The sequence below is a fragment of the Gallus gallus genome, chromosome Z, assembly GCF_016699485.2.
Source record: "Gallus gallus isolate bGalGal1 chromosome Z, bGalGal1.mat.broiler.GRCg7b, whole genome shotgun sequence".
In the NCBI taxonomy this organism is placed as follows: domain Eukaryota; kingdom Metazoa; phylum Chordata; class Aves; order Galliformes; family Phasianidae; genus Gallus; species Gallus gallus.
In genome coordinates this window covers 23,177,125-23,198,381 of record NC_052572.1, presented here as the reverse complement: position 1 = coordinate 23,198,381, position 21,257 = coordinate 23,177,125, and the positions used below count along the sequence as shown (strand labels likewise).

The window sequence follows — 21,257 nt, the reverse complement described above, 5'->3', positions numbered from 1 at the left end:
AATAAATACGTCACAAAGACAAAAGAAGACAAATCCATTTACACGTAGGCATCTCAGTGAAGATGAGAATGGTTGCTGAGGTTCAATGTAGTTTTAATTTCTTTTTGATTAGTTCTTCATGAACCTGAAGTTTATTGTGGCTTCTAATAAGCCTACATGTACGAGCAAGAACAAGTGCAAAAACTGGTATTCAGTGTGAATGTTTAGGCCTTCCAGGTGTTCATGACAAAAGAATCCTAGATAATTGAGTATATTTTAAGTAGGCAAGGAGCTGGAACATTTACCTTAATGTTCTAAATGAATTAATGTAAGTATCAGGAAGTGTACCACTTATTTTTGAGGACTCTTGAATGCCCACTCAAAGACTTGTGTAAGTAGGGAAGAACAAATTTCATTCTCACTGAGGAGAAGAGATGAAGCAGATGCAAAGTGTACAGGAACTATCAATTCATCCTATGTGTGCACCAGTGACAGCATGAATACAGATCTTTAGTCCAAAGAGTTGGACAGTTAGGGTGAGATGGTATGAGAGTAGGCACAAAGAAAGTATCCCAAATAACTGAAAAACTCAATTATATTCTACTTACTTCTTCTCTTGGTTAAATATAGACAAAATTAGAGAAGTGATAGTGAATATAGAATTGCATGAATGATGTTCTGAACTGATAAAATACTTCAAAGTATCATAGAAACAGCATTTCCAAAAATAAAATAAAAAAAAATAACAAACCAAAAAACTATTCAGGCATAACTCTCAGAGGACATAAAGGCAAAAAGGAAGACAAAGACAAGGCAAGAGTATCTCAATGAGCTGTATTTTACCTGTTCTACGACACCAGTTAACAGCATGCACAACCAAATCTATGGATGCCAAAAACTCACATTTGCTACCAGCAGCTCTGGAATCAAACAAGATCCCATAAAATAAAAGTATTTCACATATCATGGTTCAGCTATGGAAATCAGAGGAGTAAGAAGATTGCATTATTCCAAATAACTTGGCAAGAAAACACAGTTGCTTTTTGAAAGATCATTTTTTATCATTGAAGAGTAATAGTTGATGTGTTTATCTCTGCACTTATAAGGCTTTGCCAATCTACCTCTACAGCCAGAGAAATACAAACAATATATCTGTAAGCACATAAATAAAGAAAATCCACTGAAAAAGTACCTGAAATTTTTAAAGTTCTACCTTAGACCTCCGTGTTCCTCTCTCGAGTCACCATAGGAACATAGTTGGCGCACAGGATGCAAAGAATCAACGTATCTGTCTTTACAAAAGACACTAGAATTTTCAGACGGGGGATAAAGAAACACAGACATAAGGCTGGGCATTTAAAGAAATAAAGAAATCATCCTGAAGTAATTTATTAACTCACCTTCAAGCTTCCACATGTTGTGGAATGAAACGTAACTTCATATAGCTTAATGTATGCACTGTCATACTTCTGAGAAGTCTGTATTCAGGCATCACTCATTTAAAGCAGCAGGTTACAGTGTATGTTACTGCTTTAACAAGCATAGGTTAAACTCCTTTAAATAGTTTGAGTAATTCAAGTTCATTACTTTTTAACTCAAGTTGGTGGTAGGGAGTAGGTTTCACCTACCAAAAACAGTCACTGACATTAACTTTTTCTCACTTTCTTAAAATTGCTGCTTAAAAAAAAAATAATAATCAAATGCTCTGAATAAAGCTGCTGCATCCTCCAGTCCTCATGCAGTAGTCAGTCTTAGAGTCAGACAGCATGGGGAAATACCAGATAACATCGTCTGAATTTCATTTACTCACCAGTGTCCTCTGTTCTTAGCCTTGGTTAACCACTTCAGAAGCCTGGCAATACCTAGGAAAATAATTGATGCAAAATGTAAGAAAGGTACAGAGCCAAAAACATTAAAACAATATTTATTATTAGTTTCTGGTGGTTGGAATGGCACAACTCTGCTCACAAGAGACTAAAAGCACATGGGTAACATTTCACTACCATGACACTTATGCTTTGCCAGAAATGCAGCATTCTGGTCTTCATTCCAAACCACCAGGGAACTAAGGAAAATAAGTACATGTGAAGGAGTAACACATAAACCACTAAGCATGCTCAACATTGCATCTTTTCCTCTTCCTCTATTTTACCAATCTTTGTAGGCCAAGACTTGAAAATAAAATTATTTTTATACATAGTGGAATAAAAACCTAAACTACATAGCATGTTAAGCCCTACAAATTTATGAAGTACACCTCCAAATCCCTTCCATCACTCCCTAAATATTTCATGGAACTCAGTACGTAGTCCTCTAACGAGGGTGGACTAATTCCTTGTACCGACCTGTGAAATGGCTCAACTGAAATGGAGTTGGGCTAAACATGATCTAGGGCTTCCCCTGGGTGGCAGCACTGAAGGCCACGAATGCTGTAGGGCATATCTGTGGGCTAAGCTCTTGTTAGTAAGCTATAATTCCCCCTTACCCAACCCTCCTGAAATACACATCTGAAATACCACATCCAGTTTTGGATACTCGGTATCAAAAAATTGAAAAAGGCAGTAAAATAAGGTGACAAAGGTATGGTAAGTAGTGCTGAACCAGAGCATTTTCCACAGCAATAACAAATTCTGCATTTTTATACGTATATCTAAAGAGGCTAAATGAAGATCTCCCCTTATCTACCAGAATAAAATGAGCTGGAAGATCAGCAAACTCATCAGAGATGCAATTGGCTTTTGAAAAGATGATCTGATAAGGGAAAAAGCCGTGCAGAACTCTTAAAGCGCACTGCTGAGAGCAGAGGAAAGCACCCTGGGAACACTAGAAAGTCAAGCAAGACTTAAAATCATGTCAGAATTCCTGGCACATTAAAAAAAAAAAGAAAGAAAGAAAGAAAGAAAGAAAAGAAAACGAAAAAACACAAAACTAGATAGCTGTGATTATTCCAACTTTTCCCTTCCATCTCAAAGGCAGTTAACATGTTTATACTGCAGTGTTAGTAGAGACAAAGAAGCAACATTTCATAAACTAAACAGGCCAAATTGTTTTCTTTTAGACTCAGTTTTAAGTAGTTGAAATCAATGGATTGTTCAGACAATTGTAACTTGTTTTTATGGAAATTTCTTCACATGGAGCCCTGGATTCCTAAGCAATGCAAGTAAGGGTAAGATCAGATCAGTCTCCATAGAGATGGATGGCTGCAAAGTAGTCTCCTCCACCTGCCTCACTAAGACCCAATAAATGCTTGCCTAATCCACACCCTTGCTCCCTCCCCGCCCCAATTCCCTTCCTGCCCATCCCAACCTACCCCCCCCCCCCCCCCAAAAAAAAAAAAAAAAAAAAAAGAGAAGAAAAAGGAGTAAAGTAAGTACTATATTAAAAATGGAGAAATGCTTCCATGCAATTCACGGAGAAGGAGTTGTCTATACTGTGTTCTTTGCAGAGCCACTGATTTAAAGCTTTTTATTTACAGCCAGTTGTAAACTGAGAAGCAAATAAGCTGGACACAGTTAAGAGAACACAGCTATTTTGATAACATCCCTTTGTCACATACCCTGACTTTCCACACAACAGGAACAGGGTATGCTCAGGCTCCCCAGCAAAAATGGAAAAAATAATACAGACATATCCGTTGTATCTTAAAACATCCTTTTCAAGTAGCTTTTTCTTCAGATATACTACTGTGCAATACTTCCATGTATTATACAATAACAAGTATCCCAATCAAAGAAATATTTACTTTCTTGAAGAAAGTTTGTATGACCAATTATGTCACTATAAATAGAAATAATTCATTCAATGGGTTCTTTGTCTCTTGCTATCAATGCAGAACAGTTTAACATTAAAAAAAAAAAAAACCACCACTATTTTATAGGCGTCATTAAGGCTAGCTTCAGAAGCAACAAAACAAGGAGAAAGCATTTTCTTCAGCAATACACTAGTAGCAGGCTAAAAAAAAAAGTCTAACTTAATTGTAATAATAAACAACAAAGGAAACTAACAACTTAGGGTACACAGCAGCTTTTTTGTTTTTTAACATTTCTTCCCATGCTAAATACCCTCTTTTTCCACACACAAAAATTTCATTTTCATTTTCCATTTCTCCAGCATAATATAACTAATTTGTTCAATCTAGAAGATCACATCACATATCTACAGACACATAATTCAAAGCAAATTTGAAGCAGCAAACTATGGAAAGCAATAAAACTGGTAGGCTATTTCAATGAGAAAAAAAAAAAAACCCTCAATTGTTGTGAACTACGAGAAACTTTCACCCAAATGCACCTGTCCTGAAGTTTACACCTAATAAAACCCAGATGTACCCTTAATACACTGCTGATCCATGTTCTTAATTCCTGTTTTCCCACCACACCACCTCAACCAAGAAAGTGGTACAGTCTAGTTTTACACATCATTAAACTGTTTAAACCAAATATTACATTTTTATAATCCTATCAATTCCCACAAAACTGAACTGAATAAATACAGCAGTGTTAACAGACCTGCACCATGAATGAAAGATCCCTCTTAGCCTGTTACCTAATACAATAAGAACCTGAGAGATCAGCGAATCAAATTACCACATTTCTTTAATAAGTCGTTCATTACCAATTAAAACAAAAGATATGTAAATTCATTTTTAGCAAAGTTATTCACTAAAGTGAGTTGTCTTTTTGTGTTTATTACACTCGAGCCTAAAACTTTATTTGAAATAAGTTACATGAAACATCAGTTAAAAGTCCAATTTCACATACACCACAATCAATAGAAGCTCAAGTGTTAGCCACAAGGATAAAAGGACATAAATGGTTTACTTTCAAGGTTGTGTAAAACTACTTAGCAATTCCACTTTTACAACATGCTTCCTAAGTCACATCTCTGTGCCACAGACAGAGCAAAGGATAAAAGCAAGTCACCCTCACACAGCAGCAGTGAGAGTTACACCACAGCCAACACTTTGGTCTTGCTCCATAAAACCCATCACTTCTGAGAGCTCAAGAGTGACCAAACGCTTTCCCTCACAAAGACAGCCAAACATGGTGAACAGTTTTGCAGCAAACTCTCTAGCAAGTGCCTATTCCCAGACACCAAAAATGTTCCTTGGCCACATTTTGAAGAAGAAAGCTGCTCTAAGTGGCTTTGGCTCAGCCATCACTGTGATTGGCTAGACAAGAAGCACCATAGAAAGCAGCATTATCCCACTGCAGTGAGGGATTCTTAGCGCACTCTGCTTCCTCCCTGGGGTTCACATGAAGGAAACTGCCCAGTCTGGTACAGCCAACAGATCATTATCCATTGCTGCTCTTACATATCAGTGGTGACAAAGAAGGTACATGTAGAGCCCTGGAATAACTGCTGAAGAAATCAACAACACGGGTGATCTTCTATTCTCTACTTCTTGTAGGAGGTAAGGATGCTGAAAGAAACAGAAGGATCCAATTTATAAACACTTCCTGCCTGGTGCCACCAGCGAATCTTTGGGTTTTCTGGTGATGGAATGACCTACACAGCACCAGTCTTGAAGGCATTAGATAGGTTTCACCTCTCTAAAAGGGGGAAGAGAGTCCTTGGGGAAAAGCTAGTAAGGTTCACTGGGAGGGTTTTAAACTAGATTTGAAGGGAGTGGTAATAGCAAGCCTGCCCATGGCAAGATGTGAGACAGCCTAGCTACGTTAGATGGACAGGGTACTACTGGGAGGTTCTCAATCTGCTGTCCTGAGACGTTCTGGCAACATGCAGCACAGTTGAAATCTTATGACAATGAGCCAGGGACCACTGAGGCAATAGGAGAAAGTAACAGGGAAATTCAAGGGAAATAGTCAAGGGAATTAAGGAGTTATCCTCCAAAAAGACGATAAGGCTCGCTCCCAACTGAAGTGCCTATCTACCATCACACACAGCTTGGGAAATAAGCAGGAAGAGTTGGAAGCCACCATGCTACTAGAAAAGCATAACATAGTTGCCAACACTGAAACCTGGTGAGATGGTTCCCATGACTTGACCTTAGCTATCAATGCTAATACCTGCAGTTTAGAAGGGACAGATGAGGCAGGAGGGGAGGAGGTGACGCCTTCTACATCAGGAAAGGAATAGATTGTGAAGAACTGTCCCTGAAGAATGGCCACAAGCAACTTGAAAGTGTGTGGGTGAGAGTTAGAGACTAAGGCAACAAAGGGCACCCCATGGTTGTTGTCTACTACAGGCCACCTGATCAAGCGAAGCCTGTTGACAAAGCCTTCTTCCTCCAGGTACAGGAGGCATGGTGATCACAAGCTCTCATGCTGGGGGGTCTTCAACCACTCCGACATCTGCTGGAAAAGTAGCACAGCGAGCTGCAGGCAGTCCAGGAGGCTCCTGGAACGCATTGAAGGTAATTTCCTGGGCCAGGTAATAGACAGCTTCAGCAGGGGGGATGCAATGCTGGCCCTGTTGCTCACCAATGCAAGTGAACTGATTGGTGATAACAGGATCGGAAGCTGCCTAGGCTCTAGTGAATATGCAATGTTGGATTTCATGCTCCTGAAGGATATGGAACAGAAAAAAGGAAAGTCAGGACATCAAATTTTAGGAAAGCTGATTTTCACCTCCTCAGGGAGTGAGTTGACAAAACCCTCTGGGAAACTGTCCACAAGGACAAGGGAGTGGAGCAGAGCAAGCAGATCTTTAAGAACGCTTTCCTTAGGGCACAAGAGCTCTCTATCCCCAGGTGTATGAAGTCAGGAAAGGAAGGCAAGAGACAGGTACGTCCAAACCAAGACCTCCTGATCAAACAAGAGCAAGAAGACAATGCACAGACAGCGGAAACAGGGACAGGAACCCTAGAAGGAGTACAGGGATGCTATTAGGTTGTGCAGGTACAGGGCCACAAAGGGCAAGGCCCAACTGGAACTGAACTCGGCAAGGGTTGCAAAGACGAACAAGGAAGGCTTCTAAAGGTACATCCATCAGAAAAGGAAAGTGCAAGAGGATGTACCCCAACCCCCCCAGTGAGCAATACAGGCAGGCTGGTAACGAGAGATACTCAACTTTTCTGCGTCAGCCTTCACTGGTGACTGCTGTTCACACACCCCTCAAGTGGATGGGTCAGAAGGTAGGGACTGGGAGAGTAATGTCTCTCCCACTGTAAGTGAACATAAGGTTTGTGACCACCTGAGGAATCTGAACATCCATAAGTCTATGGGCTCCAATGAAGATACATCCCAGAGTCCTGAGGGAATAGGCCAGCATAGTTGCCAAGCCACACTCAATGATATCTGAAAAGTCATGGCAGTCAGGTGAATTCCCCAGTGACTGGAAAGAAAGCAATACCATACCCACTTTTAAGAAGGGTAGAAGGGATGATCCAGGCAACTACTGACCTGTCAGCCCAATCTCTGTGACAGGGAAGGTCATGGAACAGATCCTCCTGGAAGCTACTCTAAGGCGCATGGAAGAAGTGACACAGGGCAACCAGCACAGCTTCACAAAGGGAAAATTCCACCTGACACACTAAGTGGCTTTGTCTGCCAGCATAAATGCAACAGTGGACAAGGGAAGAGCCATTGATATCATCTATCTGGACCTCAATGAGGTCTTTGACACAGGCCCTACAACATTTTTCTCTCTAAATGAAAGATATGGACTTGATGAGAGGACTGTTCAGTAGACAAGCAAGTGGTTGCAAGATCATACTGGTCAATGGCTTATTGTCCAGATGGAGGTCAGGAATGAGTGGTATCCCTCACGAGTCAGAACTGGGACAGATGCTTTAGTATCTTCATCAGTTACATAAAGAGTGGGATCAAGTGCACTCTTAGCAAGTTTGCAGATGACATCAAGTTGTGTGGTAAAGTCAGTATGCCTGAGGGATGAAATTGCCATTCAGAGAGACCTAGACAGGCCTGAGCAGTGGGCCGAGGTGAACCTCCTGAGGTTCAACAAATCCAAGTGAAAGGTCTCACACCCAGGTCAAGGCAACCCCCACTATCAACACAAGCTGGGGGACAAAAGAGTAGAGAACAGCCCTGCCAAAAAAGACTTGGTGGCACTCACAGATGGCAAGCTGGACATTAGCCAGCAGTGTGCCCTCACAGCCCAGAAAGCCAACCAGATCCTGGGCTGCATCGAAAGCAGGTCAAAGGAGTGCTATTCTGAACTGTCAAGACCTCACCTGTAATACTGTGTCCACATGTGGAGTACTCAGTACGGGAGAGACACTGAACTGTTGCAGTGTATCCAGAGGAGAGTCAGAGAAATGATCCAATCTTTGAAATACATCCCACAGACGGTATGGCAGTTTACAGGCACAAGCAGGCACCAGGCCAACCAGTAACAGATGGGTTAGGAACAAGCAGACCTGCAACACAGCTCCAGCATGGACTATGTGCTCCAGCTAGGTGAAATGGTTTTCTGGGCCCCCAGGCAAAGGTGTGAAAGGGCCCAGGGGAGGCTGAGCAGGAATGTTGAAGCCCAGCAGGGCCCTCGGGGGCCCAGACATTTGTTCACTAATTAAATACTCTTACCAGTAGCAAGTTCTTCAGCAATGAACTAAAAAAACCTGGCACGCTTAGACTATTCTTCTTCCTAAATGTCAACTGGCTTAATAAATAACAACTTTTGAGGAGCATTATTAGCTTCCAAATTATTGCCCTAGATTAGCACACACTGTGGCCTGCACAATGCTAAGTTTACAAATAAAATAGTCTGCTGGCAGAAGTGGAACAGAATAACTCCAATCAAGACGACTCGGCTATCTTCTTGTGAAGGCCTGCAGATAGCAACTGCAAAGTTTTCTTGAAATGTAAGCAAATAACACACTATTTTATTTACTTGGTAGACAGCCTGAGACTTCTGTAGAATGCAGCATGGCTATCCCACAACGATCTGTCTAAACAGAAAGACATTATCTCACATGTGCATATACACTCTTTAAATCAAAGGCTGTGGGGCTTGTTTTCAGTCCAACACCTCTTTCTCATGCCAAAGTTATATTCAGAGTATTGTCCTAGCAATGCTAGTTGTGACTATTACAACTCAATGAAAACACTTAGTAAAGTTCCCAAATGACAGCTTTAAAAATTTCCTACATCTTCGAGTACTCCTGTACCACAATCCAATTAGGAACCTCTTTTGTGGCTTCAGCTTAAATAAGAAGCCTCCTAAAGCACTATTTTCCCCTTTCCCCCCTTCCACCCCTTCCCCCCCCTCCCCCCCCCCCCCCCGCCCCCCCAAAAGCAGAATTATTTTAACATTTTACTGCTTTTTCATTTAAGGCAACCAAACATATAACCATGGACTGACTTAGTAAGGCCAGATTTTAAGACTCCTGAAAAACACACGCTCAATCTCCTTTGTGGTTCTAAGTAGACAATATTGTTTACCTTAAGCTTATACTCCATACTGAACTTGTTTCCATGCTTTTCTCAGTTTTTATGTCTTCACAGATTCAATAGTATATACACATAAAAACCAGCGTATAAAGTTAAAGCAACCACAGGTACTACTTGTGACAGTCCTTAGTAGCCTTCCACCAGTGAAAAGCACCTTTTTAATGATGAAACTCTTCAATGATTAATTTAATGATTTTGCTAAGTAACAAAGCCTAGAACTCAGGCCATTTAGCTTGACCTCAAAGCATAGTTTCTTCTACTGAAACTAGTCTGACTGAACGTTACGCAACTAGTAGATCTACTGTGCACTCAGACCTCAAAGCTAAATCTATACTCCTAGAACATCAGCATCTTTATTATCAACTGCTCTCCAGCTTACAATCTCAGACACAATATAAAATGAAAAAATAAAAAGAGACCTTGAGCAAGATTGTGTGCCTTTCTTGCATAGTCTTGTTATGAAAACAAAAATCTTTACTAAAGTTTTATCTGTCCAGTATTCCAACTCTGGAGAACATGCTGCCATTTCTGCAGATGCCTAAGAAGTTCTAAGCCATCTTCATCTAATCTGCTTCTCTAACAGAAAGTCAGAAGCCCATAATGAGGTATTTCTTTGATGCTCATCCAAAGAAAGGTAAGTGAGTAACCATGTCTTGGTTAGAGTTAAAAATAATACTTAGTTTGCTAATGGAATAAATAGTTAGCCCCAGGTACAGTGGAAAGCGATCAGAAACTAAGAAAAACATGAACTGTGGTTTTGTTCACCGCAAAGAGGCCTTTGCCTTTTAAGTTTTTGTCATTTTCACTTCCTCTGGACCCAATTTGCTTGAACACTACTCTAGAACTTCTTTACAGAAAATCAGTCTCTACCAGTAACATAAGAAATAATACCAATGGGTTTTGCTTTCCTGAAGCTGGTAATTAAAGACTGTTAGAGCTCACAATTCCTAAGTTCTAATTATTTTTAAATTCATCAAAAAATATTCCAATCATTCTTTAAATTCTATTAATTTTATTTTGTTCTTTAAAATACATTTCTCAGCATAATCAAGAACTAACTTCTTGATGAATTACGAGCTCCTCCTGATAAAATGCAATTTGTCTAGGTTTCTACCATTTTCACTACATAAAGAAGATACTCTAATGTGAAGGATTTTCTTTACCTATATTCATGCACATGAAGAAGAAAACAAAAACGTTTAGACTGCTATCTCACACCAAGATACAGGTGTGAAGCCCATCCCTATAATCTTAGAATATTCTAAAGGCTGTAAGAATATATATTTTTTTAATTATCACAAGCCCAGTAGCAGTATTATTAAGTTGCTGAAGATTCTTAGAAGATTTTACCTTGAACGTCAAAAGGACTCTTATTATCTGTAAGTGAGGGGCAAGGGAAAATCTCAAACTGGATTAGGAATAGACAGGAAAAGCAGTACTGAGAAAGGGAAAGGTGAGCTGAGAAAGGATACAACTTTGCCTTCATTCACCTTAAAAAAAAAAAAAAAAAAAAAAAAAAGAAGGTGCTAAAACCAAAATATAATTATTTCCTACAATGAGTGACTGAAAGTAGTAAGAAGAAAGAAGAAGTGAATATTTTAGCAAGACAAAATAATAAATTGATTATGAATGTCTAAATTGCATGTTAGGAGATTACTTGATAAGCCCAGATTCTGTAACAGCCTTACGAACAAAAGTGGAGGCAGGAAGCCTAAAAAGTTTTATATCACAGGCTGATGACATGATGAAAGGAACGACATACAGTCTGATTTTCTAGAATACTAAGGGAACAGACTCATAAGATTATTCTCATCCACAGATCTGTACTTTTTTCTTTCTTTTTTTTTTTTCAGTATGTTAGTATCAATTATGTGTCAGCAACTATGTTCTTAATACCTTAAAAACATAACAAAACCCACTGTTAAAGGAAAGACATACATTGTAAGTTAAACATAAATTGTACGTTTAAAGTACTCTCAAAGTATTAAATGTCAAATATGCAATTTCTGATTTAAGCTTTACCAGCCCTCTAAGATTATGGAACTCCGCCTCATGATTTTAGTTCTCTAAGGCAGCTGACAACCGTGTTCATTAAAAGTCATCGGCAAAATTCACAATCAATGTTTAAAGAACATGAAATACTTAGTCATTTATGTCATTCTAGACCAAGGGTAAAAAACAAAGAACAGCGGAATAAAGATGTTTATTTTGAATGTTATTAGCTCTTTTTTCTTCTGTGAGGTGTATAAACAAAGTAATACCCATGAAAAAAATATTTTTAAGCAAAACATGAAAAACTAACATCAAGTAGACGTCTCCAAAATCAAAGAAGAAAAAGAAGAAATTGGTCCCTTCACAAAGCTCAAGCAAATCAGCCTTAGAAAATGCATACAAAAGTTTAAGGACCTCTCTAGCAGTCAATTTAAGAGACAACACTTTTCTTGAACATTAACAAACAACTCTGAAAGTTTCTTCTCTCAATGTCTCGAAACATCACATTTTGCTATTTTATTAGCAGTTAACATTTTAATTTACATTGGCCATTTCCTTCTTTAAAGAATAAACGTAACAATGAATGTGCAAGATGACAAGTTAAGGATCAGTCAACAAGGCAGTAAGATGGTGGGTTCCCATTTCTACTCCAGGGAAGGCAGAAAAATGCATCACTACTAATCTCCTCATGGCCCACTCCAGTTTTGGGGGCCAAGAAAATCTACAACTGAGTTCACAGCTCTTTTAACCCTTCAACATGATACTACAAGGCTAATTTTAAAATTCCCAAAGGAGTTTAATAACTTTCAAGAAACCAGTATCAAACCCTGAAGTAAGATATTTCTTGTCTGCTCCGTTGAGCTTGTCAAAATCCAAGAAGCAAGAAATTTGTTATGATTTTTTTTCCCTTTTTATTTGCAGTTTCATGATGGTAAGTTATTTCCAAGCTGGAAAAAAAAAATTCCATGTATAAAGTTATACATGTTAAGAATAGTTTAAATTCTGTATCAATGAAAATGAAGATTCCTACCTCTAAGTTGTAGTAGGTACTACTTTTTTTTCAAGATATGTATGTATGAGACATAAGACATCAGACATACACATATGTATATACAGATGTATATATATACACATGTTGGTCCACGACATTAGAGGAAGGTGGTATGGTAGTAGAGATTGAACCTTCCAATAATCCAGTCCATCCAGTTACTAGCTTTCTGAAGTATTTGTATGGGCTATCTATCATTTTAAGTGATTTTTCCAGTGCAGGCCGAGTTTCAAAATACAACATGAATACATTTTCTTACATAATTGCTTTCTTATGGTATTCCAGCAATTGAATATTGATTCAAAACCACTTAACAGGCAGAACTAGCTGCTTTAAATCATTGCTTTTGAAAGTACACAGAGGATATGCTGCTACTTTACTTCCCAATATCCTTTGCTGCATCAAAAGAGTTTTCAAATAAAGGAAGAAAATTATACATATATACACAATATCTCTTTCATATTCACATGCAAAATATACTCCAGATCAGCTCAGGTGGTCCCCAGAGATCTTGGCTCTTTAGAAAGATACTTTTCTTGTTCATTTATTAGCACTCTTCTCAAAGGACTGTTCAGAAAAAGAACCCCCCAAAAAAATGCAAATTGTCCACTCCATGCTCAACTAACAAAGCACCAATTCAGTTCCCACTGAGCTCCAGTTCATTTTGTGTCCACATGTAAGTGATTAAGAGTACATTGTTTGAAACTTAATTCCACATCTGTTCTTCTGTGGGACTTGGAAAACAGATGAATTTTTCTGACAATTGTTTGCAGAGAGGATAATCACAAGCATGTGTAATAGTACCCAAAGTGTAAGGGGAAAACACCAGAATCTAAGAAGCTTTTCTGCTGAATATTTTTGTTTCTTTTCTAAGATTAAAAAAAAAAAAAGTTCTCAGTTGGAAATCATTAATATGCTTGAGAAGCCATTCTCAATTCCCTATAACTCAAAAAAAAAAAAAAAAAAAAAAAAGGAAAAAAAGAAAAAAGAAAAACACACATAACTTTTGGTCCTAATAGTCTTTGTTCCATGTCCCACTAAATTTACCCACTAAGTAATCTGTAAGATAACTTAAAAAAAAATCCTGCAAAAGAGGCAAAAGCTCCAGCACAGAAAATATATGGTTTCTTCATGGAGCTCTACAGCTGTGAGAGAACATTCCAGGCTAATACAGTATGAGAGTCAGCGTCTTGTGAAAAGATCACACGCTTGAGTGAAGAATATAATTTCTTTAGATCTTCATAGAACACTGAGAAGCACAGAAAAGGAGATAAGAATTCTTCACTGTATCTGCTAATGGAAGTGCAGACAGCATCAAAGGGTACTGGGGAATGTAAGGTTCAAGAAAGCACTTCTTCCATGTAAGATGCAGTCAGCTGCTAAATTTCTCCTTTGCTTAATAACTGGACAAGTTAATGACAGAAAGGTTCACTGAAAGCTATTAAACACAAATCTTGCCTCCTTTGAATGAGTACATCCTAAACAAGCAGAACAGTGGAGATTATGAGAGCATCAGTGTATAAATCTGTCCCCTAGGCCACTGGCTACCATCATATCAATCCTGGGCTAAATAAACCCTTGGCCTACTTTTGTTTAATTAGGGCCTTATGACATTATCTTGGACCTTGAACTGTATCTATAACAAGTGCAAAAGTGATGTTAACTACAGTGATTCTGGAAGAAATACCTAGTGAGGGTTGAACTTGAGGTAATAGCAAGTAGTCTATGAGGCCATGTCAAAGAATGGCTAAAATTCAGTTCAGTCACAGCAAACCAATAAGTCAGTTAAAGAAACAAATATATCTTCCAACTCCTACAATTTTATTGCAAACTCCCTGATACTTAGTGATTTTTTAAAACAGCAAATGTCAGAGATACATGATGAGCTCACATCATGAGGTGTTTTCAAACTTTTCTGTGCTCATTAGGAACAGAAATGGCAATAGAAGCTACACAAACCACAAAATCTGAAAAAAAAAAAAAAAACCCTGCCAAAACTCCCACTGTAATTGTAAGATTAAGAAAGTATTTATTTTCATTTTTTGTATTCCTTTTTTTTTTTCTCCTTTTTTTTCCCCTGATACTGGCAATAGTGGAAACAAAGTTAAAACTCAGAATTCCCACAGGTGGCCATTTCTGAAATACTGCATCACCTCAGATGAAGCAGATCAAAAACATGAATGAGAACCAGGTGGGCTTCCTGAAGTAGGACAGTAAAAAAGGTACAGAAGAAAAAAAAAATCAACTAATAGAATGCTTATAATGCTAAAAAGATGCTCTTCAGAGAAGGCAGAAGGTCTGTTTTCTACAGCAAAATAAACTACTGAGTTTTTTTCTTTGTTTTGGGGTTTTTTTAAAATTCTACTAAGCAAAATTATCTGACATTAATTAAATAGAACTTTAACTTAAAATGTGTAGGATAACCCACACCATAAGTCTGAAGATATACAAGGAACATGCTGCAGGTGATAATTATATATTTTCAATTTCATTATAAATCTTAAAGAATACCATAAAGATGCAGAGCATGTGATAAAGCAGCACTGTGCTTTGGAGGAAATATTACTATCAAATCTGTTTTAAAGTCATTGAAATACTGAAAGGATAAGCAGTATTGCTTTATCAAGGATTAAAATACTACATATGCCCTTATTGATATACCAAAAGTTGACAGGTTATGCAGGCATGATTATTGTACCCATGAACAGCCATTGATGTATCAGCCCAACTCTACTGTATACGGTGTAAATAATAGTGACTGAGTCATATTGTTTCGTTTGATTTAAGGTTGCAGAGAAAGATAGTGTGAACAAACAAAATTTCCTCCCACACCTTCAATACTAGCAATGCCAGAACAGCACCAAAGTTCTCCCAACTTTCTTTCCATGCAATATATGCAGTGGAAGACAAACTTTTTTTTTTAGTTTGAGTATCTTCTGCCAGTAGCACTTCCTAAAAACTACAGCATTCATATGCACTTACACATACATATTCAAAAAACACTACACCCACATACTTGTACCCCAAAATTTCAAACTTATAAACTTCAAAGACTCATACAGGACTGACTTTTCCTGTGGGGGTGACCAAAAGGCTAAACACAATTCAATACATGTAGCAGCCCCATGGGTCCCATCCACTTTGTCCCTCTGTAATTGTACTTAAAGCCCGTCTGGAGTCTCTCAAGGCATCTGGAGTTGACACTTCTCCTATTTATCCAGCAAAAGAAAGGTTCCCTGCTTTTCCCCTGCCAATACCATGAAGAATTTAATGCATCAGCAGGGACTTGAAACCTGAAACTCTATGCAGTATTTTCATAAAATGATTCACAGACTTGCACTAACTTTTTTGAATTAAAGCAAAGTGTTTCTGTGCAGCGATTTGAAGCTAGATGAATCCACTCATTTCCAGCAGTGGGGGAGGGAGGAAGAACACTGTAACATGCAACCAGCAAATTGATTTTAATATAATGAGGCAGAAAGGAAATCTCAACTGAGTCTCTTCATGCCTTCCTAAAAAGATCAGAGCACCTATTTAATGCCCTCTATGAAGAAAGAAAGTAGGGAAGAACAGAAAGCAACACCAGAAAATTAAGGTGGAAGTAAAACAAAACAAGAACTAAGAGGCATGAAGAGACTGTTTTTCACTTTAAAAGAGGAAAGCAGCTTGGAACTAAATCTTGCTCCGCATCAACATCCCAGACAACATGGCAAAACCAAAAGAAGTTTCAGAAGTTTCAAAGGAGTGTCCATGTGCAGAGCTGAACAGATCCCCCCTTTTCTAACTAAAAGCTGAGATAGATACTTAAGACAAAAGGAAATCCTATCCTATCACATTTGCATGTTTGTGTCAGAAGAATGCTCATCCACTCTTCTACTTTTATTATCCCACCCAGTTTAGGTATCGGCACAGCTAGTTGTTCTGCATTTAGCTATTTGAGAATAGTGTTTTGTGATTAATACTCTTTTCCTTTTTTAATTGCCTGCTCATGTAAAATGGCATCTTCAGTTTTTTTGAAACTTGAAATGTCATCCATCAACACATCAGCCAAATGCGATGAGAGACAGTCATAGACAAGATAGATACTATATGATCACTGAATGCTCAGGAAGAACGCCAGCACTCTAGAATACACACTAAAGCTTCTGCAGCTTTCTCCAGCTTCCTGGAAACAAAGACCAGGCAGCAAAGCACATTCAGTATTGTATATATGGGTACAGCATTCCAGTTTCCATGTATGACAAGTCACACAGTCACAGAATTGTAGGGGTTGGAAGGGACTCTAAAGATCATCCAGTCCTCCACAGGATGTTTTTAACAGCTCAGTCACTATGCTTCAAGTAGCTGTCTTCTGAGTTGTTAAAAATACCTCTCATGCTAACAGCATTGACAGGGAGAATATACTCGTAAGTATACTAAGGAACCATTTCTAATGATTAACTAAAAATCTAACTGCACAAAGAAGAACCTTATCGGTATTAGATACTCTTAATTTTTGTCATTTCAAGCACTTGTAGCATTGCTCTCAGGTGTGAATGTGAACTGGGCAACATGCCCTAGTGTCCCTGCTCAAGTAGGGCTTTGGAGCAGGTGACCTCCAGAGGTTCCTTCTGGACTCAGCCACTGAGGGATGCTGTGAATTAACCTCTTGTACCAGATTACAAGTTACCGTACTTCCATGAAGTGTGTTCTCAAGTTCAAAAATACTTCAAAAAGCCTCTGTATCTACAAGTTTTTATTACTCCTACAATCTAAACAGTTTGCTTTTACCTAATTAGCCACCGTTTTGGAATTTCCAATACAAACAAAACTGCGCTATGAACCACATGTGCCATTCGAAGTATTTCCACATTTCAAGAAGGTGTTATAACTTCACCTTTTTTTTCTGTGCATGTTCAGTTTAGTTGCCCCATAGTAAAACTATTAACTTCAATTTTTATTTTGCATTTATTTACCAAGTATACCCAATGAACACATGGCTACAACAGACCACCTGGCAGAAACAGCCCTCAGGAGACACATGGCACTGCCACCAGCTTGCTGCAGGGACTACTGAGCTCCTCCACAGTCATCACATCAGCTGGGTGGTAACAAACTGTCCCTATGGACTGAGAGGCGAGATACCATTGAAAGAACACATCCTTACCTCATACAGAGTCAGATAACGTGAAAAGATGAGTCTCTAAGTCACAGTTAGCTGTGCTGCAGAGACTCCACAATCTGTTGAACAGAGCCTACTGTTTTAGCATTTTGACTCTCACTTTGTTCGAAAGCAGCTCAGACTCTAATCAAGTCAAAGTTTAAACACTGTTGTGCCTAGCCTTGAATGCAGACTCCAGTTTCCAGAACCTAACCTGAACAGATGTGTGTTGTAATACTTAAGGTGAAGGGAAGGTCTGAATAACCAAACATTTGAACACCGCATGCTGGTGCATCATCATTCACCATGTCACAGCATTGTCAATAAACTGGTTTGAAGTCAGCTTTTCCATTACATTCCTGGAAAACTAATCCATATTTTTGATGTATGGTGGAATCTATCTACAATGTTTATTCCATGTAAGCTGCCAGAGTCCCACTGTTTCAGATAGATGAGACACATTTGCCCTTACTTCGCAGGTAGTGACTCAATGCTTCTAGTACCTTCCTTTGAGATAGAATGACAGAATAGCATGGGTTGGAAGGTACCTCAAGGGTCATCAAGCTCCAAACCCCCTGCTGCATGCAGGGCCAACACAACACTCACGTGAACTTCTGCAGCCCACCTTTACTGCATCCTGTAACAAAGTGGGTAGCTTTTAACTCCTATGTACTAAAATGTCATACAAATACATTCAGAATCTGTACTCATAACTAATGTTTTCTTCACCTTTTTCCCCTCATTTTTCAAACATATCCAGATGAAATACACATTATAAGGCAGTACCACTGCCCTCTTCCTAGAGGCACTTGCTCATGGCTATAGATGTGGACATGGCTGCTTTTCCCACCAAATTAGAGGCAACCAGTACTGACTAACCAGACACAGCCACACTGCTGCACAGAAAGATAAATCCTATCTGCAAAAACAGTCTTGTAAAGGACCAATGAAAAACGCTTTCTGTGTGGTCTTGGCCAGGACAATGATAGCTGGAAGAGTCTCAGGAAGATGGACGGACTTAGAAATGCAAACTCCTCATCTGGGCACTGACTTCTCCAGTAGGGCAGGAGCTGTGTGTGGTTTCTGCAGCACAGATTCCCTTCTTTGGGCTAGAAGCCTGAACTCCCCCAGCAGCAGTTGAGTCCAGACCCTCAGGAAATAAACATCTGGCTCTTGACATCCACACACGAAGGAAAACCTGCTTCTGGGTAGAGAACACACAGATTTGTGATTCTGAACATTCCCACCCTACATTTGTGTTTTGAGACCTCACATTTAACTCTTGACAAGCTCTTATTCTTTTTTTTTTTTCTTTTTTCTTTCTTTTTCTTTTTTTTTAAGGGGAAATCGAGACTCAGTACTTTTTCCAGGCTTATTTGAAAGGATAAACGCTCATTAAAATTATCCATTCAGTTTCCAAGTACTTGCTGCCAACCTCAAGACAGATAGTTTAGGATAGCAGCACACATCAATACCAAGCTTGGCTCTCAAAGCTTCACAACTAACATAACAGCTTCCAGCTAGCAAGAATGAAATTGAGAGGTAGCTGCTGCTGTTGAACAAGAAAGTTGAATACAAAAAGCATCTTCATCATTAAAATTAGTCTTTATAGCTTTGATGTCTATCCTAGTTTTGCAGTAGCAGAACTCTTAGTAGTGAATTGTTTTTAGTTCCTTTAAAGCTTTAACTTAGTTAAACTTACTATCTACTACTGAAAAATTAAATGATTAACATTCAAGAACCCTACTACTGTGTGTCTGACTTTTTTTGATCCCAGGCTTCACCAAAGATTTCACCACCAGGTTCTCGAAGTTTGAAGAGCAAAGTCTTGCCTACTGAGAACATTTCAAAGTTTTGTTTAAAGATCTACATATTCATACAACTGACTGCTAAGAAGTGAAAAAATGAATTGCACTGCTTCAAGTGCATCCCCTATAATCACAGAACACATTCAAACTGAATGCCACTCTGGGTCTTCACACTCAATCCGGCACAGACAGGACAAGGACTAAAGCCAAAATGCTTCTCAGCAGCCATCTCAGGGAAACTAGCTAGGCTGCTGGTGATACATCTGTCATCATTCTGCCCGCATGGAAGAACAACCTTGTTCCAAACTTCTTTTAAACATGAACTTTGGATTGATATTTCTTCCATTGGTAACACAGGTGATCTGAAGTGGAAGTGCTGTGCTGTGAAAAACTAAAGTACTAAGAAAAAAAAACCAAACAACTAGAGATAGATGTTATGATTACTCATGATATTACTCAAGATATTAAGGAACAATCATCCTTCTCTAATTCCCAGTATTGTTAATGTCTATATAAAACAAACAATGCTTTCATCTACATACTAAAACAAAAGCCTTTGTTATAAAACTCAACAGAAAAAGATAATTATGCTTTATGATGTCAGCAGAAAAATAGAAAACCTTTGAGACCTGTGCAGGAAAGCTGTGAAGCCAACAATTTGGCCAGAATTCACTTCCAATATTTCTACACAACAGAAACAGAACAAAGCAAACAATAAACTTCCACGGCAACTTTCAATTTCATATTTATGGAGCTATCAAATTTGACTTTAAAGTCAGCATTAACATAAATCATAATACAACAGATACTTAAGGCCTTTGCCCCGATGCAAGAAAGCATGAAATTCCTTATAGTACTTAAGAACATTACTGAATACAGCTCTCTTTCTTAACACAGCTATGCATGGCAAAGAGATTGTCCAATCCTTAGAAGAGGAATGAAAAACAATATATTTTGTCTCTCAGAATTTACATTACTTTTTATAAGTTGTGTAAATTACTAGCACTTAAAGCAAAACATTAATTCCTAACAGAAAGCATGAAGGGCACACTTCCTTTGCTTAAGTGTTTTGGGTAAGTAATATGTTTACATTGCCCCAAACAGCTTTTACGTTCAACTATCCTAACTCATTTTACAAAACAAATACATTCCTGTATTCAGACAAAAGGGCAGCTCTACATTTTCCTGGTTCAACACAATGTTAATAGGCTTTCCATTTGATAAATGCACCTTTCTTATTTCTGAGTATTACAAAAAAAAACCTACCCAATTCAGTCATCCAAATGAGTGACAGGAGCTTTATTCACAGATTTGTACATCCAGAAAGCCTATCTGCCTGAACATTCTGATATGTGCTCATTTTATGGTTTGTGCTGTTTAAACTAACACCAACTATTTTCATTTTCTTCCTTCCCCAACTCATAAATGCACAAGCAATACCACATCCATTGAAACCAATCCCAGTCAGCCACTGAGGCGATCTCTAATCTTCTGTTTAAGGCCAAAAGAAGAGTCTCCAGAGTAGTGATGAGATCTCGACGCTCTTCTCCCAGAGCACTGAGAGCTCAGTGCCATGGCTGGATCCTATTCCATACTGCACAGAAGGCTGCATTCCCTGCAGCATGGTGCTGTGACTCCTGGGGTACCACGTTGGGTTGCCCTGTGCCGGTGACCTAACAGCCCTGGCACTTCCAAACAGAAGAGGAGGGACAATCTGAGCCACCTCACAGCGAGGACAGAAAAGCACATGGTTGGACTGCTTGGCCATGAAGAGCAACAATTTATGTGTCGAGCAGGCAACAAGAGATACCTCAGCACTACAATAATTCCAGGCTTGGGGGTTTTCCTTGCTTTTTTCTTTTTTTTTTTTTCTTTCCTTTCCTTTGGGGGGAAATTTTCCATTTCCATTCCCCCAT

At 38.7% G+C, this 21,257-nt stretch overlaps 1 protein-coding gene across 2 annotated transcripts in view; it reads right to left on the bottom strand.

Moving 5' to 3' along the window:
* Window positions 1-21,257, bottom strand: part of LHFPL2 (lipoma HMGIC fusion partner-like 2) — a 125,863-nt gene that overhangs the window by 60,688 nt on the left and 43,918 nt on the right. For both annotated transcript variants that reach the window (XM_040656320.1, XM_040656322.2), the window contains one exon: window positions 1,790-1,841. In XM_040656320.1, the coding sequence (XP_040512254.1) occupies window positions 1,790-1,841 (52 nt within the window). The remainder of the gene's footprint in view (window positions 1-1,789; window positions 1,842-21,257) is intronic.